The 18,837-nt window shown below is 39.5% G+C and overlaps 1 protein-coding gene across 17 annotated transcripts in view; it reads right to left on the reverse strand.

Annotated features, from left to right (window-relative positions):
* The window catches only part of PUM1 (pumilio RNA binding family member 1), a 125,309-nt gene extending 116,371 nt beyond the window's left edge, over window positions 1-8,938 (reverse strand). For 13 of the 17 annotated variants that reach the window (XM_040227962.1, XM_040227961.1, XM_040227952.1 and 10 more), the window contains exons 1-2: window positions 8,837-8,930; window positions 4,374-4,747 (exon numbers count right to left, since the gene is read on the reverse strand). In XM_040227962.1, the coding sequence (XP_040083896.1) occupies window positions 4,374-4,736 (363 nt within the window). In that variant the 5' untranslated portion in view covers window positions 4,737-4,747; window positions 8,837-8,930. Of the gene's footprint in view, window positions 1-4,373; window positions 4,748-8,836 lie in introns of all 17 variants that reach the window. The other 4 variants (XM_040227968.1, XM_040227967.1, XM_040227958.1 and 1 more) reach the window with 4 other exon arrangements.
* Window positions 8,939-18,837: the final 9,899 nt, after the last annotated feature.

The raw sequence follows: 18,837 nt of genomic DNA on the forward strand, positions 1-18,837 counted from the left end.
GGGCTTTGAATGATGAAACCTTTAATACTATTAAGGAAAGAAAGATCTGTTTATAAAAATTATTATTAAAATAAGTATGCAAATTTTTGTAGGCAACATTTTTAAAGAGTATTATTTACTTAGCGAGATGTGTTTTCATGGGATTTTTTGGTTTTGTTGGCAATGCCCAGGCAGCCTGCAGGATCTTAGTTCCCCAACCCGGAACTGAACTTTGGCCCCTGACACTAAAAGTGCCGAGTCCTAACCACTGGACCATCAGGGAATTCTCTCTAGTATTTTATAATATCTTGATCCATACCCACTGTCTTGTTTACTATGAGTAAATTTTATAGGTAAAAAAAGAAATAAAATTCATGGTACTTCTTTCCCTCACTCCCCACCGAAGACCTCAATAAGACCCAAAAATGAGGGCTTTGAAGTTTCTAACTATACCAAATACAATAATATTATGCATTAAAATAAAGGATACTAGGGACTGCCCTGATGATCCAGTGGTTAAGAATCTGCCCTGCAATGCGGGGAAGGCGAGTTTGATACCAGTGCGGGGAACTGCGATCCCACATACTATAGGGCAACTGAGCCCACGCACCACAAGGAAGATCCAGTGCAGCCAAAATTTAAAAATCAGAAATAAATGTCCAAAAAAAAGTGATATTTACTATATTTATATTCTTAAAAAAAAGACAAATACAGAAAGAAAAAAGTTTACACTCTACAACTTTTTAAAATAAACACATAAACAAATCTGAATACCATTCACCTCAAAATATTATAGTTCCTAAATTTAATTTTAAATATCTCAGCTTGTAAGATTTTTAAAGTACTCCATTTACTTTAATACAAGTTCTCAAGCTGCTATGGTTTTAAACTTTTATTTAAAGGGACATCACGCTAATAATCAAGTTTCACAGTTAGAAAAAAAACTTAAATATTTTTTTAAAGTCACATGTATTTAGGCACAAGTTAAAGAGGGCATTATTAAAAGATGGAACTCAGGGCAATTCCCCAGTGGTCCAGTGGTTAGGACTCTGTGGTTCTACTCCAAGGGACACAGGTTTGATCCCTGGTCAGGGAACTAAGATCCCACATGCCAAGTGGCGTGGACAAAAAAAAAGAAAAAAAGATAGAACCCAGACACTAAAAGAATTTCTACATAAAGCAAAAAACCTCTAATTTCAAAGGTTAAAAAAAGATAAAGTATAAAAAAGTGACTGCTCATAATAAGTAATAATAAGAGAAATGGATATAAAATAAAATACCTGGCCCAATACCTGGCACTTCCCTCCAATATTGCTGGTGGCATCAGAGCCTGTGATATTCTTTACTTCACCAGCTCACTGATGAAAGCATTCTGCCAATCTGATCTTAAACTTTGTTCCATTATGCAAAAAGTCTTAAAAAAAAAAAAAAAAAGAAGGGGAAATAGGCCCACAAACAGTAATGGCCCACTGGAACTGCAGAATGTGCTAGCAGCAGAATCACTTTAGATTGAGTCACTCTGTCTCAACAGAGACTTTCCTACAATTTCTACATAGAATATACATATGTAAGTAGTTTTAAAAAAAATACTTTAGCATCACCGATGGGGGAGGGAAGCCAACATTATTTGTATTCATCTCCTTGTTATCAAATTTATCTCTAAAAATTCAAATAAATTATGGCCAAGTAGTTCTTTGATCTTAGAATGCGTTCCTCTGGTTTGGTTTAGGTTCTAGGACTAGAAATATTCCCAGCGAGGCAGAAATACAGAAAGAGTATGGGCATTAGGATCAAAGACCTGATTTCAAAACCAGAGTCTACCTGGGAACTAAGCTTCTCAATAAAGGATTTTACCTCCTTCATAAAATTGTTCTGAGGATTAAATATAGGAAATATTTAGTCCAGTGCCTAAAACATAAGATTCTCAACTTCTTTTGCAGTTCCACCTGACAGCTCAGACACGGAGAGCAGCGATTCTCTGCAATAGAGCTATGCCTCAACTCTTCAATTATATTACACTCATCATTGCTTCTTGTCCAAGTGGTCACTATCTATTGCCATGTATTTCTAGCAGAACAGCTAAGCTCTGAGACTCACTGCTTTACTTTATGGTCTTCCCTCACTCAGTCAAGACCAAAACCACCAAGTTATAATAACTCTGACTACAGGACAGGTAATGTGTAGATGGTCCACACCGCAACACAGCAGCTACCTAATGCTGTTCATTATACCATGTATCCAGACCAACAGAACTGTGGATGATAAATGCCAAGTCCAAGCTGAGTCACTGGTTTAGGCCCCCCTAGGTGTGGAACAGGTTTTGCCATTTAACATGAACACTGATTTGCTAACTGACCTGGATAAAATAGGGCTCAGCACCTGAGTCCAGAGTATGTCTTCACAGCATAGCACAAGTAAGGTTTCCCCCTCCCCCGCCACAGCCAGATTTTAGATCTTGAAACTCTCTGCCAAGGGCTGACCCACAGTTTGACTTGCCCACCTAGCAAAGTACAAACCAAGCACCTTGATTCTTCTTTCAGTTTTTATCCATCCATCGTGAGGAAAGCCAACACAAGACTTTACAGATCTATAATATAAATTATAATATATACTCTAAAAACCAATGGTCATGATTTTTAAATAGTGTTTAACCAAACAAGGCAAAAATTACAGGCATTCCACTTTTGCTCCCTAGACAGATCCCTAGACATATACCATCCAAATTAACCACCTCCTACCTTGGTTTCACCCTACACACACAGCTACCTACATCTCAAATTCAACATGTGTTCTACGGAATTTAATTACCCTGTCCCCAAACCAGATTCCCCTCTATATTCCTTTTCCTCTATTACTCCATTTTCCCAGGGACCTAAACTTTCAAATTCAATCACCAAATTCTATGCATTTCTCAGTCCTATCCCACCTTTCCACTGCTCACACCGGGGCTATCAGAGTAGTAATCTAGTCTCAGCTCTTACCCACTCCAATCTCTTACTGCCAACTCAACCTTCCCAAAACACCACTGGACAAAAACTACTCCATACAAACACACTAAAAACCCTGCTGCCTACTGAATTAAATCTTAGCCTGGCACTCAACATCCTTATTTTTGTGACAATGTCCTTTTTCCCCCAGCTTTAAGGCCATAGGATTAGGGCCTCATGCACTCAATAACTTTCTTCTGAAACTCTATCATTCGCCAAATTCGAGGAACTAGGAACTAGGATATTGAGATGAATAAAATTTGATCTCCACCTCCAAGACTTTAAGCAAACCAGAAACAAAGTACCCTAAATAACAGATACATAATAAGAATGCCCTAAGTGCCCAAGAAGCAGCTCCCTGCACCTCACATTTCTTAGTGTTGCTCACCTACAAATAATAGATGTTAATGAATTGGCACTGATACTGATGACCGTTCAAAGCCCTGCGATCAACACGCTAATAACTTGTTACCTAACAAGATTCCACCTCCTCATTTCTACTACAGTAAAGAACTGTGGTACACCAGCTGTCTGGAAAGGTCAAGGGGAAGCACGACTGAGTGTGCTTGCGCCTGATTTATTTCTGAAGAACAGAAGCATGAGAACCCCTCATGAGACGTCAATTCTTTCTGCTAGTCAGTACTCAGATATTGGCAAAATAAAATAAAACTTCTGCAAATTCAACCTATACCCTATTCCAAAGAATAACCAGATGAAAACATTCTAACCCTTTCATCACTATCAAGTTAGGAAACACCTTTCAGGCTAAACTCTCTTCTCAGTAAAATATGCTGTGATTCCAGCTATAGTCTTGGATTAGTAAAAGTAAGAACGTTAAAATTAACCAAATGAAACAAGCATTTACAAGAGGACAAAAATGGTAAAAACCTAAAAGCTGCAACCACTCCTTTCTAACACAAAACATAAGATATATCAGTTCCATGTCAAATTTCACTTGAGCAGCTGATTTTTTTTATCAACTTCCTTCTGCTTTCAACTATAACATTTTAAACAAAAAAGTCACGAATACCCAACAGGAATGGCTCTAAAGTATGTATTTAGCCTATAAACAGCTCAAATAGATCTTAAAAGATTATATGTTAAGATGAAAAAAGTATTCTTTGTTTAAAAAGTATACTTAGAAAAGGAATGTGCACATTAGAACAAGCTTAAGTCTTTTTTTCTTTTTTAATGAATTGGTCATTTGCTCTTTAGTACCACCAGAACGATAAATGACTCAGTGACATTACAACAATCATCCTTTAAAACAAGTGACTGCTTAGTTTAGACCAAATGAAATCATTAGCAATTTACGCTTTTTTAAAGACATTCACTGAAAGCAGATATCCTAAGTGGACAGTGATTATAAAAAGAGTTTCAAAGCTGAAATAGTGAACTTTTTTTTACCTGATGTTCTGCATGAATGTTATCCCCAGTAGGCCATCGATGTTTGCTATTATTATAGCCGCCTCCACCACTTCCTCCTCCCCCAAGCTGCTCACCATGCTGCCTCTGAAAGAAGTAGTCCACCATAGCGTCGTCCTGGGAACGGCCTGCAACTCCTATGGATCCTGGGACAGGGCTGGAGTGTGTCCCAGCTGCAAGAGCCTGATTTGCAGCTGGTTGTGGCTGCGCTTGCGACCCTGTTCCAGATGTCAAAACAACAGGCATGTTGGGATTAGCTGGTTCTTGAGGGTGATGTTTCAGGTGGGGGCTGAAAGAGTCCTGCCAAAGCACTGCTTTTCTCTTCAAGACACATGCAACGCTCATTCCACCAACACCTAAGGACAAACAGGTTACAAATGTTTACAATTTGCATTTCTTAAAACATAACTCGATATATGCACCAAGACAAAAATGTGAGCCCCCTGGCTTTTGCGATCTATCATCTAAAATAATTTCTACCAAGCAGCTAAATGTTTCATGACATATACACAATTCTCTAAACTGAAACCTCTATTTTGAAGTTGCTGAGTGTGTGTGTATGGAAATAACTGTAGTAGGTGACAGGCACTCTGACAAGAAATTGAGATCAGGACTCAACATGGCAACTTCAGGGAAACTTATGTTGGTACCAAAGGTTAACAGTATGGAATTAGACTTTAATTAACAACTCTTCTACCCAACTTATTTACACCTTAAGCCAACTGTAGCAGATACTTTTTAAATGATAAGAGTTTTACAAAACATCCCTTTACAGCTGGGGCAGACATACACTAATAAACCAAACAAAAATCCAAACCCCATATATAATTAGCAATGACTCAGAATGTCGAAACTTGAAAGGATCCTTTAAAATGTCCAACCTATTCGTAGGATGCTCTCTGAAAAAAAACAATAAGGCCCCCTGACTAAGTACGGACTGCAACAGAATAATGTTCTTAGCCTGAAACTTTTCAGTTAATGCACATGGGAAAGATAAACTCTAAATTTTTACCAATAACTTACAATTATAACTGTAATCACATCATCTTTCTACTAATATTCTGACTCCTACAGAGACAAACTAAATTCACTCCCCTTGTGTAGAAAGTCTCACTGTAAAAAAAAAAAAAAAAAGAAATGCTTCAAAACAATAATAACTGTATGGCAAATATACTGCAGACATTTCCTAGTCATTCCTGTTTTACAGATAAAAACACTAAGGTATAGAGGAAAAGTTATGTGATGTGCCCAAGGCCGTTCATCTACTGAGCTGTAGGGATTCAAATCCACATCTGTACACATCCAAAACAACTATAAACCCCTTGCTACCACACCCCAGTAAACCAAAACAGGTACTATTTCTCACTTGCATCTGCTATTCTTCTCTAGAAAGATCAACCAAAAACCTCCAAAATGTTACTATAAAACACCACTTTCAAGTTTTCTTAAAATCAACAATTACATTTGTATAAAGCATACAAGTTGTCAGCCTACAGGTGCTTAAAAAAAAAAAAGTGCTTCAAAATAATTATCAGTTACCAACTAGAACACACCTGTCCACAGCCACTAGAATCTAATTTCAAGGCTATCAACCTAACAGTCCATTACAAATGCCATATCTCCCTTTAGCCCTACTGTGACAATGCATAAACAGACTCACAAGATTTATAAGAAATCTTTTAAATTATTTCTCTTTATAGGATAAACATCCTGATAAAGAAGCATTTGCTTCTCACAACTAATTCATGTTTTAAAAGACACAAAGGAATTTTTAATATTTTTCAAAGCCGAATTTGGAAATGCATAGTTTCAGTTAATAATTCCAATCCATCAGAACCTTAACTGGAGTAATCCAGCTTTCTAGACTGCACTTTCTGCTTTTATCAAGTCATGTTTATGCTTAAACACGAAAATCAGAAAGTCATAGTTTACCATAGGTACTAGCACAGTCCTAACCAGCCTAATGCCTTTCTCTTTGATTTTCAAAAGAACTCCCTGTCCTCTCATTAGTAAACAGTAACCAGTCCCATTCTATTCCACAAGGGACTATCAGTCTAGTACTCTGTGTTGTAGAGCTAACCAGCAGTCCCAAAACTAAAATTTTACCACTAAACTACAACTTCCCTGAGCCTGTTTCCTCATCTAGAAAATGGAAGAAATCCTTCATGACTTACAAATGCTTTTTAATCAAAATAATACATATAAAAGTTTTTAGTAAATTTAAAGTCACATGCTGAGGCCTTGGGAATTTAGTCACCACCAGTTAAAGCAGTGGAGCTCCAGTCCCTAAGAAGATTCCTAAAATAGCAAATACAATCTTCTCTGAAATAAGATTTGCCATAATACTTATCTAACGAAGAACTTACATATGAAAAAGGTATTCACCATTGAAATACACCGACCACAACTTCATTCTATCAAGGCAATGGTATGGGGGAGCAGTGGGAGAGTTCCTATGAAAATGTTCAAACAAAACAATTGGCTTTTGTAAAGCTATCTGTATGCCCTGAGACTTCCTGCTTTACCTAATGAGGCAAGGCAGTTTCTCAAACAAGAGAAAACCTGGCAGAAGGGACATTTTGAAACTGAGCAAATACCTAAGCAATTAACAAGTGTCTTGGGTAGTTTTGAAATATCTTGGCACCTATCAGCATAAAAATTAAGAAATCAGTCACTTAATACTAAATACTAAATTAAGAAATCAGTCACTTAAATACTAAAAAACATTTAAATTGCTGATGCCTTTTAAAGAACTCTCAAACCCACTAAAAAGTTGCTATGTGAAGCACCTGAAATGTGACTTTTTTCCCCAAATGATACATTATAAAAATTAGTATTTTTAAGCAACTTTAAAAAGTACTGAATTCTAGTTACTCTTCCATAGTTTTCAAACTGTTTTCACCAAAGTTGTTATTTTTCTTTAGTCTTGTTTTTAATATCACCAACAGGTTTTATTTCAAACAAAGGAACATGATCTAATCTATCCACCGCTCACCTTTTATTTACAAAATGCTTTGTGGTTTAAAAGGTGTTTATTTTTACCATACTGGAAAAAAAAAAAAAAAAAACCTGTGGTCATAAATTTATTTTAAAGCAGTTCATATCAACCCAAACTAAACTTCAAACACAACTTCAAAAAGCTGTGGCCTTGAACAAAACGAATCCATTTAGGGCTAAGACAAAAGGAAGAGTTCAAAATCCAGTGTGTATTTCCCAAAACTCCAGATAAAGAATCAAGTGCCCCCAAGAGTGTTTTTTGTAAAGTTAAAACTAGCAATGGGTCAAAATGTTTATTTTGCTTACTAAAATTGCATTGGGAGCCACCTCTGTTTCGGTGAGTCTTGATGTGTTTTTCATAAACAAAAGGCTAAAACTACAAACCTACGGTTTCAGAAGTAACAGACTTTAAAAATAGAACCCCCCTCAAAAAAAAAAAAAGCTTCATAAAACCCCATTCTTAATCTCTGGCAGAGTAGGAAGTGAACGAACTGTTACAGACAACTAAGAACAGTGTTTTCTCAAGTGGACAACGAAGAGTAACAACCTATGAAGTTATGGGAAGGATAAAACCTTTCCTGGTAATGTGGGGGAGGAGGGCATATGGCGGGGGGTGGAGGAGAGTTACGCGAGCGTATTCCTCACTAGACGTGGGAGTGGTACTGACAAGTATTAACAAACGATTTATGTTTACCAAGAACGTCCGTGAGGCCTAAAACTATCTAGTTATTTTGTATCTGTTTATCTACTACAGATGCACGAACCCCTCTTTGAGTTAAGACAGACACGCATCAATACAGACAGGCTCAAAGAGGAAGAACCCACCAAAAACAAGCTCTCACGGAAACAAAAGGCCACAAGTACTCAGGAGCCTAAAAAGCGATCTGAAACTTCCTGATCGCCTACTTCTCCACATTTAAGGCTCGCAAAGTTCCCCCATGGTGGATTTCGCCTGCAGACAAGGGCCATGGCTGCTTCTAAAGCGATTTATTGTTCCTCCTGCTTCGGCGCAGGCACGGAAGCTCAAGAAGTCGAAGAAATCCAGGGTGGTACAGAATTACACTTCATGGCCACACACAAGACTCGGGCTTCGCAAACCCATCAAAAAAGCAACCCGAATGGCAACATCAATCTTCAGGGGCCCCCACAGGGCCAAGCAGAAATGTAGAGGCACGTCTATGCCCAGGGCCCGGGCCTAAACCCCCGGCATTTTCCTCGCTTCGACCCCGCTCCCCACCCCCTCCCTCCTTTGATAACAATAGGGGCCTTGCTGCTGACTCCAAAACATGAACGAGGAACAGCGAGTGAGAAGCCTCAGCCAGGGCCCCGGCGGCTTTTCCAAGGCCCTTCTCATCCCCGCAACTGCTCTCAAACACCAATACAAAGGGACAGTCTGCTCGCTGGGGGTCCGGAGCAGCGTTTGGGGTTAGCGGGGTGCGGATACTCACGGGCGGAGCGGTAGGATGAAGATGGATTTCAGCCCCCCGATCTTCCCTCTCCGGCGCTCTCGCTCCCCCTTACCTTTCACTCCGACAACATGGCGGCCCACTGGGGACTGGGCTGGCGCGGTGCATCATGGGATAGGCTCGGGCCCCGGCTCCGGCGGTGGCAGCTGCATGTGCGGAGAAGGCAGGCTGCTCAGGAACAGGTTGCCTGGTTGCCATGCCAACCCGGGGCCTGTGTGAACTTGGGAAACTCGCTGGCAACACAACCGCTGCGCGCGCGAGTTCCCTACAGCAAGGCAAACGTGCGTCGCCGCCGCGGACAGAAGGCGGAGTCCCGCGGGCAGACACTGGAGCGCCCAGGGTGCGCGGATCTTGGTCCAGCACCTCACGGACCTGGGCCCGAGGGGTCAGAGCAGTGACCTCAGCCGCAGCGCCATCCGCCCCGGCGCCCTCCCAACTTCACCTCTAGATTATAACGACCTCCAGGGTTAATGGACGCTTACTCCAAGACTCTGGCCCGAGAGGTGCTGGGTTCAAACTCCGTTGCCGCAGCTTTCTGGCTCTGGCATTATTTAATCTTCCTGCCTACGTTGCCCCATTTGAAAAATTCAGAGGAAAATGAAAATTGCTACTTAACAGCATTGCCCTGAGGATTAGTGAATAATGTGGTTTAGTAGTCCATTTAATAATGTGGAATGATTAGTACAGTGCCTGAGACTGGTAAACAGGCCCGATACAGAATTTGAGGAGTTTGGGAAAGACCCTAATGCCAGGAAAGATTAAAGGCAAAAGGGGAAGAGGGCGGCAGAGGATGAGATGGTTAGATAGCATCATCCACTTGATGGACCTCAATTTGAGCAAACTCGGAGATAGTGGACGACAGAGTGCTAGTGTGCTACAGTCCACGGAGTCTCAGAGAGTCGGACTCAGCCACCGAACAGCAACAAGAAGCGCAAGGTGGAAGTGCAGGTCCCCTTGTTCAAAATCGTTAATAAATTTCAAGACAGAGATAGCAGAACATCAACATAAACCAAAGACGCAAAGCCGACTTTGTAAGCACTGATTCAGTGTTAGCTGATGTTGTTCTGTCCAGTTCGGAAAATAGAAATTTGGGCATTTGATGAAAGTGATTTTTCAAAATGAGTATTTCATAAAGGGTCAGTCGTTCAGTGGTGTCTGACTCTTTGCAACCCCATACACTGTAACCCGCCAGGCTCCTCTTTCCATGGGATTCTCCAGGCAAGAATACTGGAGTGAGTTGTGATTTCCTTCTCAAGGTATTTGATAAGATATAGCTATTATAATTCAAACTAAACCCAAGATGAATCGAAAACATAGGCAAACCACAACCCTGTAAAAGATCAGAAGAGATTATAGGGGGAGAAAGCTTTTAAATAGAAAGAGAGAATGTTTATAATGAATCAAAATAAATCTCTTTAGAAATTGAAATTTAAACGTCTATACAGTAAGAGTGCCACCATCAATGCATAAATGAGAAAACAGCTTTAAAGTATTGTAACTAGTGGTAGACAAACGGTTGTGAAAGTCATTCAGTCCTGCCTGACTCTTTGCGACCCCATGGACGGTAGTCCATGGAACTCTCCAGACCAGAATACAGGAGTGGGTAGCCTTTCCCTTCTCCAGGGGATCTTCCCAACCCAGGAATTGAACCCAGGTTTCCCACATTGCAGGCACATTCTTTACCAAGTGGACCACAATGGTTAATCTTCATGATAAATACTGAAATTCTCTAATCAATTAAAAAAGAGCGTTTTGAAAAAAGAGAGAGCACAATCCAGACACAGAAAACAAACTTACAGCTACCAAAGGGGAACCGGGGAAGGGATAAATTAAGAGTTTGGGATTAACAGATAGATATTATTGTATGTAAAACATAATCAACAAGGACCTACTGTATAGCACAAAGAACTATGCTCAATATTTTATAATAACCTATAGGGGAAAAGAATATTAAAAGAGAATATATATATATATATATAACTGAATCACTATACTGCACATCTGAAAGTAACACAACATTGTAAATCAACTATACTTCAATTTAGAAAATAAAGAAAGCTGCTGCTGCTATGCTAAGTCACTTCAGTCATGTCTGACTCTGTGCTACCCCCACTAGGTTCCTCTGTCCCTGGGATTCTCCAGGCAAGAGCACTGGACTGGGTTGCCATTTCTTTCTCCAATGTGTGAAAGTGAAAAGTGAAAGTGAAGTCGCTCAGACTCCCAGCGACCCCATGGACTGGAGCCTACCAGGCTCCTCCGTCCATGGGATTTTCCAGGCAAGAGTACCGGAGTGGGGTGCCATTGGCGAGCAATTCAAAACAGACCTGAAATCACTAATGGCTAATAAACACAGAAAAGATAACCTGAGACTGACCAGTGGGAGGTGGGTAGGGATGAGAGGGGACTGCTAGTAGGTATGGGTTTCTTTTGGGGGTATTGACAAAAGTTTAAAATTAAACTGTAATTGTGGTTGCACAACTCTGAGAATACACTAAAAACCATTGAACTGTGTGTATATTAAAAGATAAAGTTTATAGTATGTGAAATATATCTCAATAAAGCTATAAAATTGAGAATAAGTAATAAAAAGAAATGCAACTTTTAAATATAATATTTCATCTATTAAACTGGCAAAAATTTAAACAATCACTAAATCCTGTTTTCGCAGGTTGTGAGATAATCAGCCCTCAAATTGTTTACATTATTTTAATGTTATTTTTATTTAAAAGGGGCTTCCCTGGTAGCTCTAAAAGAGTGAGAATTTTATTTCTGAAAAAGAAGATAAGACTTGGAATTTAAAGATCAGAACTCTGCTACTCCGAAGCTGTGTGACCTTGCAGGTATTCCTGGTGTCAGTGCCCTCATTTGCAAAATAAGGGTTTCCATACTTTGGACAGCAAGGAGATCCAATCAGTCCATCCTAAAGGAAATCAGTCCTGAATATTCATTGGAAGGACTGATGCTGAAGCTGAAACTCCAATACTTTGGCCACCTGATGCAAAAAACGGATTCATTGGAAAAGAGCCTGTTGCTGGGAAAGATTGAAGACAGGAGGAGAAGGGGACCACAGAGGATGAGATGGTTGGATGGCATCACCGATTCCATGGACATGAGTTTGAGTAAATTCAGGGAGTTGATGATAGACAGGGAGGCATGGTGTGCTGCAGTCCAAGGGTCGCAAAGAGTCGGACCTGACTGAGCGACTGAACTGAACTGAACTGATACACACAGGACAATTACAAGAGTTAAATAAACTAATATATATAAAGTGCCTGACATAGAATTAGCATTCACTAGATGTAGCTGTTTTATTGTGGCTGTAGATTCATTTCTGAATCCCCAGAGAGCAACTTAGTGTAAAGTACAGGGACTTTGTTCATTAAGCATTTGTTAAATGAATGAATTCAACAGCCATTTAGAGTGATGACTCTCAAATCCAACAACACTAAAAGCTAATATGTTGTATTCGGAGATCCAACTCTTTAGCCAGGCCAGAAGTTACTTACTTAACTCTCTGAGCCTCTGTTTTTCTCCCATGGAACTTAAAGTTAATAAAACATCACTAAGTGTAATTTTAAGTGTAATAAAGCAGATAAAGCATTTAGCCCTATTGGGCCAGGACAGTGGAATGTGCTGAGTAGCCAAACTAGAAAAACATTTTAAGAGAGAAAACTTAGGTGACATGAGAAAATTAAAAAATTTCCAGAACTTTACCAGGCTGTGAGCTCTGTGATTATATTCTGAGATCCATGATTGACTCAGTTTTAAGCTTTAGCTTTCATTACTCAGAGATTCCATTATCAGTTTGGCCACAGTCATGTGGAACCACACCCCATTTCAGGCCTCTCCTCCATCAAAAGCTATACTCCCAACAGAAAGCCAGCCATCCATCCCTGCTTTAAGAAACTGTTTTCAAAAGACCTGAGTTACCCAATATAACCTGAGGTCCCAAAAATAACTCTTATCAGAATATCACCTGCAGCAGACTCATAAGATATCTTATTATCAAATGCTTACCTATGTGCCATGCACAGCAAAACTTTTACATATAGTATTTCATTTTGAAGTCTCCACATACCTATGACATGGACAACATTATTCCCATTTAAAAATGAGAAAACCGAGACTTGGAATGTTATGGAAACAGATTAGTATTTATCCAAGCAAGTTATCTAAGGTTATTTGCTGAGAGTTGTCTGGTCAGAAGGCTCTTGTTATTTAGTTGCTCAGTTGTATTCAACTCTTTTGTGCCCCCATGGACTGTAGCCCACCAGGCTCCTCCATCCATGGGATTTCCCAGGCAAGAATACCGGAGTGGGTTGCCATTTTCTTCTCCAGGGGATCTTCTCTATCCAGGGATTGAATCTGGGTCTCCTGCATTGCAGGCAGATTCTTTACCATCTGAGCCATCAGGGAAGCCCAGAAGATTGTCTTAATCATTCCTAGATCTTGAAATCTTTACAATCCAGCCAATTAAACCCAAGCATAACAGATAATGTAATTTTCAAAATTTTCAAAAACCAAAAATCTAATCAAACTGACCTGGTCGAGGATTAGGGTGGATTTGAGAAGTATTTTAATTTAATCAGTAAAAACCTAATCCAGTCCATTGTAACTTAATCAGACAAAGAGATCTCAGACAGAAATGTTTAGTGAAGGCCCAAGAACCCCTGGTTCAAGAATTTCAAACGTTACCTCTTCTTTCATATGGAAGCGGTTGTCAAGCTGTGATCTGAAGTTCACTGGTGAGTCAGCAAAACTGGCCCATGATGACAGCTGAGAAAAACTCCTGGAGTAAACAAATGCTGTTCAGTTCCACAAACTTTCATTCTTTCTTATAGTCAATGCTATTGGATGATAAATGTTACAATAATGTGGTATTTGTACACTGAATGTAAAGCACTCTCAAGCAACCTTGGAACACCTCCAATTCTCTGGAAAGATGTTTTGTTATCAGTGCTGATTTGTGTTGCTTTTTCAACTGTGTTACATTTGAGTTTTTGTGTATTTGTAGACTTTCCCTTGGGTGGCACTTCCGCTCATTGTTTTGGTGCTTGGGTATTTGTTACACTGTTAGCATTTCCATTGTAACTTTGTTTCTTAGCAAATCTTGGTTGTTAGAGTGCTTTTCCCATAGGAAGGTAGGAGGGAAGGTTTGGGCTGTTCCAGCACTGGTGACTAAGCAATTCCAACCAACTCTCCCACTGAGGAAAACTCGTATAACTGGAAAAATCTGAAAATTTCCTGTTGAAATCATCAAAAAGTTAATGTTAGTGAAGAATTAACTGAGCCAGGATCTGAGAAAGGACAGAAACTGAGGAATGTAAGCCCTGCAAATAGGACTACTAGTCTTTCTCTGGTACAGTTAAGAGCCTACCTTGGGTACCTCCCAGAACAGAGATCGGAGTCCAGAACCTGCTAAGAGAGAAAGCACCTAGTAAACAGCTCTCACTTGAGACTGGGATCCTAAAGGACTATACTCTAAAAGCAAATGTACGTAGAGTAGAGAAGGTCTTACAGATTGAAACTCAGCTTCAAAATACCTGAAACCCTGAAATTGTCTGAATGATTCCAGCATGCCAATGCCCAAATACTGGGCAGAAAACAAAGTGAATCCTCTGGAAGTTGAATTATTTCTGTGAACAATTATGCAAATGTATTTATTTCACAAACAAAAACTATTAGGTATACTGGAAGACAAGATAACACGAACAAAAAACAGCACAACAGCGACACAGTTGAAAGGCATGCCAGAGTACCTCATATTGTAGTCATCACGTTGTTTATTGTGTTCAAGAAGATAAACGAAAGATTTATCATTCTGGCAGTAAAGTGTGAAGTTTACACCATACCGATTTTATGACTGACCCAAGGATGGAACCCACATCGCCTGCGTTGGCAGGCTAGTTCTTTACCCCTGAAGCCACCTGGGAAGGCCACATAGCTCTATGAATGAGTGAAGTCGCTCAGTCGTGTCCGACTCTTTGTGACCCCGTGAACTGTAGCCCACCAGGCTCCTCCGTCCTTGGGATTCTCCAGGCAAGAATACTGGAGTGGGTTGCCATTTCCTTCTCCAGGGGAACTTCCCGACCCAGGGATTGAACCCAGGTCTCCCACATTGCAGGCAGACGCTTTAACCTCTGAGCCACCAGGGATGTTCAAATTTAACAGACTGTACCCTTCATATATATGTTATATGTATGCACTCCTTTATATCTCTCACTGATTAAAATAAAAATCAAGAAACCTTTTTTAAAAAAAATCAATACCTCAGTCCACTAGCCTAATGTATTTGAGTTAACCATTTTCTTACAGGTTGCTTAGAAAGAAAAGGGAGCTAACTCCATCTTTTTTTTTGTATTTATTTGAAAATTTTAGATGTATTACTAAACTGTCAAAATTAAAAAGAAATTTGAAATATATTTAAGGGAAACACAATCTAACTTCCTTTTCTGTTTTATTTTGTTGGAATGTATGAGTAACTTAACTGGAGAGGGAAAAAATTCCTCTTGCAGCTATGTTGTCAAAACATTTAAAGTGAGTTCCCATTTCCCATTTAGGATGAAATGATGTAATGTCTGGGATCTGATTCAAAATAATCAGGAGTGGGGGAAGTAAAAGAGCATATAAATGAGGCAAGATAGTACAGTAATTGATCATTGTTAGAGTTGAATGATGACTATATGGGAGTTTTATAACAGTAAGAATAAAAGACCAAAAACAGACATGGTTTTTTAAAACCTTCTTTACTGTAGAAAATTTCAAATACATACAATAAATTAAAAAATAAAATTTAGTCTTAACTACTCTTGGTCTTCTGCTCTTATATATATATATTTCAGAATCAGCTTGTCAATCTAATACTATTTGATTTGGATTTAAAATCTATTGAGGAATTTCTCTGAAGGTCCAGTGGTTAAAACCTTGTGCCCCCAATTGCAGGAGGCCTGGGTTTGACCCCTGGTCAGGGAACTAGATTCCACATGGCTCAACTAAAAGATCCTGTGTGACACCACTAAGACCGAGCACAGTAAAAGAAATTAGAAATAAATAAAATATATTTAATTTATAGATCAACTTATAGAGCAGTGTCTTTCTGATACTAAGCCTTCCTACTCTAAATATGGGATGTGTCTAACTTTTCAAGGTCTTCTTTGGTATTTGGTAGGGCCTTCCCTGGTGACTCACTGAGTAAAGAGTCTGCCTGCAATGCAGGAGACCGGGGTTCGATTGCTGGATCGGGAAGATCCCTTGGAAAAGGAAATGGTAACCCACTCCAGTATTCTTGTCTGAGAAATCCCACGGGCAGAGGAGCCTGGTGGGCTACAGTCCCTGGGGTTGCAAAGAGTCGGACAGAACTGAGCAACTAATACACACTTGGTATTTTTTAGTACAGTTTTATAATGTTGTATATAAAGATCTTGTACCTTTTTCATTAGATTCACTCCTCTGTCATAGTTTTGTTGCTATTTTAATGTTTTATTTGTATAATTACAGCATATAAACTTGCTGGTCTATAGAATAGTGAATGCCTTCTTTATATTTGTTTTGTGTTCAGTCGCTCAATTGTGTCCCACTCTTTGTGAACCCATGGACTGCAGCACGCCAGGCTTCTCTGTCCTTCACCATCTCCTGGCACTTGCTCAAACTCATGTCCATTGAGTCAGTGATGCCATCCAATCATCTCGTCCTCCGTCATCCCCTTCTCCTGCCTTCAATCTTTCCCAGCATCGGGGTCTTTTCTAAGAATTTGACTCTTCACATCAGGTAGCCAAAGTATTGGAGCTTCAGCTTCAGCATCAGTCCTTCTGATGAATATTTAGGATTGATTTCCTTTAGGATTGACTGGTTTGATCTGCAAACTATTTGGTTATTTTGTATACAGACCCTAAAATCAACTACCTTGCAATATTCTTCTATTACTCCCATAACTTGTCTATAGGTTATTGCCTTTTTTAATTAAAATAATCATGCCATCTGAAGATAATGACAATTTTATTTCTTCCTTTTCAATAGTTATGCCCTGAATTTATTTATGTATGTATTTATTTATTTTTGGCTGCACTGGATCTTCTTTATTGCCTGAGCGGTTTCTCTAGTTGTGATGAGTAGGGGCTACTCTTCATTTTGGTGTTCGGGATTCTCTTGTTGCAGTGCACAGGCTTTAGTTATACCAGCTTCAGTAGTTCTGGCATGTGGGCTCAGTAGTAGCAGCTGGCAGGCTCGGGAGCATGGACTTAGTACTTGTGGCACCTGGGCTTAGTTGCTCTGCAGCATGTGGAATTGTCTCTAACCAAGGATCAACCCCATGTCCTCTGCATTCACAGGTAGCTTCTCATCCACTGTACCCCCAGGAAAGTCCACCATGAATTTCTTATTATTTTTTACTGCACTGGCTAGAGCTTCCATCACATTGTTGAGGAGAAAGAGTGATAGTTGGCATGCATACCAGGTTTATAACGTTAAAAGGAATGCTTTCCAAGTTTCTATGTTTATGATAACATTTGTTGTGAGTTTTTTTATAGGTACTTTCTTTTGGTTCAGTTCAGTTCAGTCGCTCAGTCTTGTCCAACTCTTTGCAACCCCATGGACTGCAGCACGCCAGGCTTCCCTGTCCATCACCAACTCCCAGAGCCTATTCAAACTCATGTCCGTCGAATCGGTGATGCCATCCAACCATCTCATCCTCTGTTGTCCCTTTCTCCTCCTGCCTTCAATCTTTCCCAGCATCAAGGTCTTTTCCAATGAGTCAGTTCTTTGCATCAGGTGGCCAAAGTATTGGAGTTTCAGCTTCAGCATCAGTCCTTCCAGTGAATACTCAGGACTGATTTTTTTTGTTTTGATTACTGTTCTATTTCTAATTTATGTTCAATTTTGTCAAATAATTTTCCTGCATTTATTGAAATGTTCATATGGATGTTTTTCTCCTTAATCTGTTATAACAGTGACATCTCTGGATAGTCTAACATATATTTATTCCTGTGATAACTACAACCTAGTCATTGTATGTTTCTTTTACTTATTATTGGATATTATTCACTAATATTTTGTTTAGAATCTTTGCAGCTATATTCACAAGTAAAATGGATTTGTAATATCTTTTCCATTTTAACTTTATCTGAAATTAGTATCAGGTTATATTGGCCTCATGGATTTGACAGAAGGTGGTTTTCCCTCTTTCTCTATGCTCTGGAAGAAGCTGTATAAGATGATCTGTGTATAAGAATAATCTGTGGCTTGAAAATTGGCAGAATTTGCCTGTAAAACCATCATGGCCTGGTGATCTTTTTGTTGGAAGCTGCTTACTGCCCCAGTGTTTAAAAACCTTTCATTATGAAATACTGATAGATTCACAGAAAGTTGCAAAAACAAAAATGTTCTAGAAGATCCCCTTTACCCTTCACCCAGTTTTCCCCAATGGTAACATCTTGCATAACTATAGTACAGTATCAAAATCAGAAAATTGACCATGGAGCAAGTCACGTGACTTATTCAGATTTCACCAGTTTTACACGCACTCATCTGCATGTGTGGGTGTATAGTTTTATGAAATTTGATCACATGTATGGATTGGTATAACCACCAACCACCATAGTCAAGAGGCACAGTTATTTCACCTCCACAAGGATCCTTCTTCTCCCCCTTTATTAACCACTCCTCTCTCTATTTCTTCTTTAAAAATTATTTATTTATTTGGCTGCACCAGGTCCTAGTTGTGGCATGTGGGATCTGTAGTTGGGACATTTGAACTCTTAGCTGAGGCATGTGGGATCTAGTTCCCTGATCAAGGAATGAACCCAGCAGCCCTGCACTGTGAGTGTGGAGTCTTGGTCACTGAACCACCAGGAAAATCCCCTGCCCCCCCATTTCTAACTTAGGCTACCACTAATCTATTCTTCATCTCTATAATTTTATCTCAAGAATGTTATATTAGTGGGATCATTCAGTACATAACCTTTCAAGGCTGGCTTTTTTCACTCAGT

Source organism: Oryx dammah, unplaced genomic scaffold (assembly GCF_014754425.2).
Source record: "Oryx dammah isolate SB20612 unplaced genomic scaffold, SCBI_Odam_1.1 HiC_scaffold_27, whole genome shotgun sequence".
NCBI classification, from domain to species: domain Eukaryota; kingdom Metazoa; phylum Chordata; class Mammalia; order Artiodactyla; family Bovidae; genus Oryx; species Oryx dammah.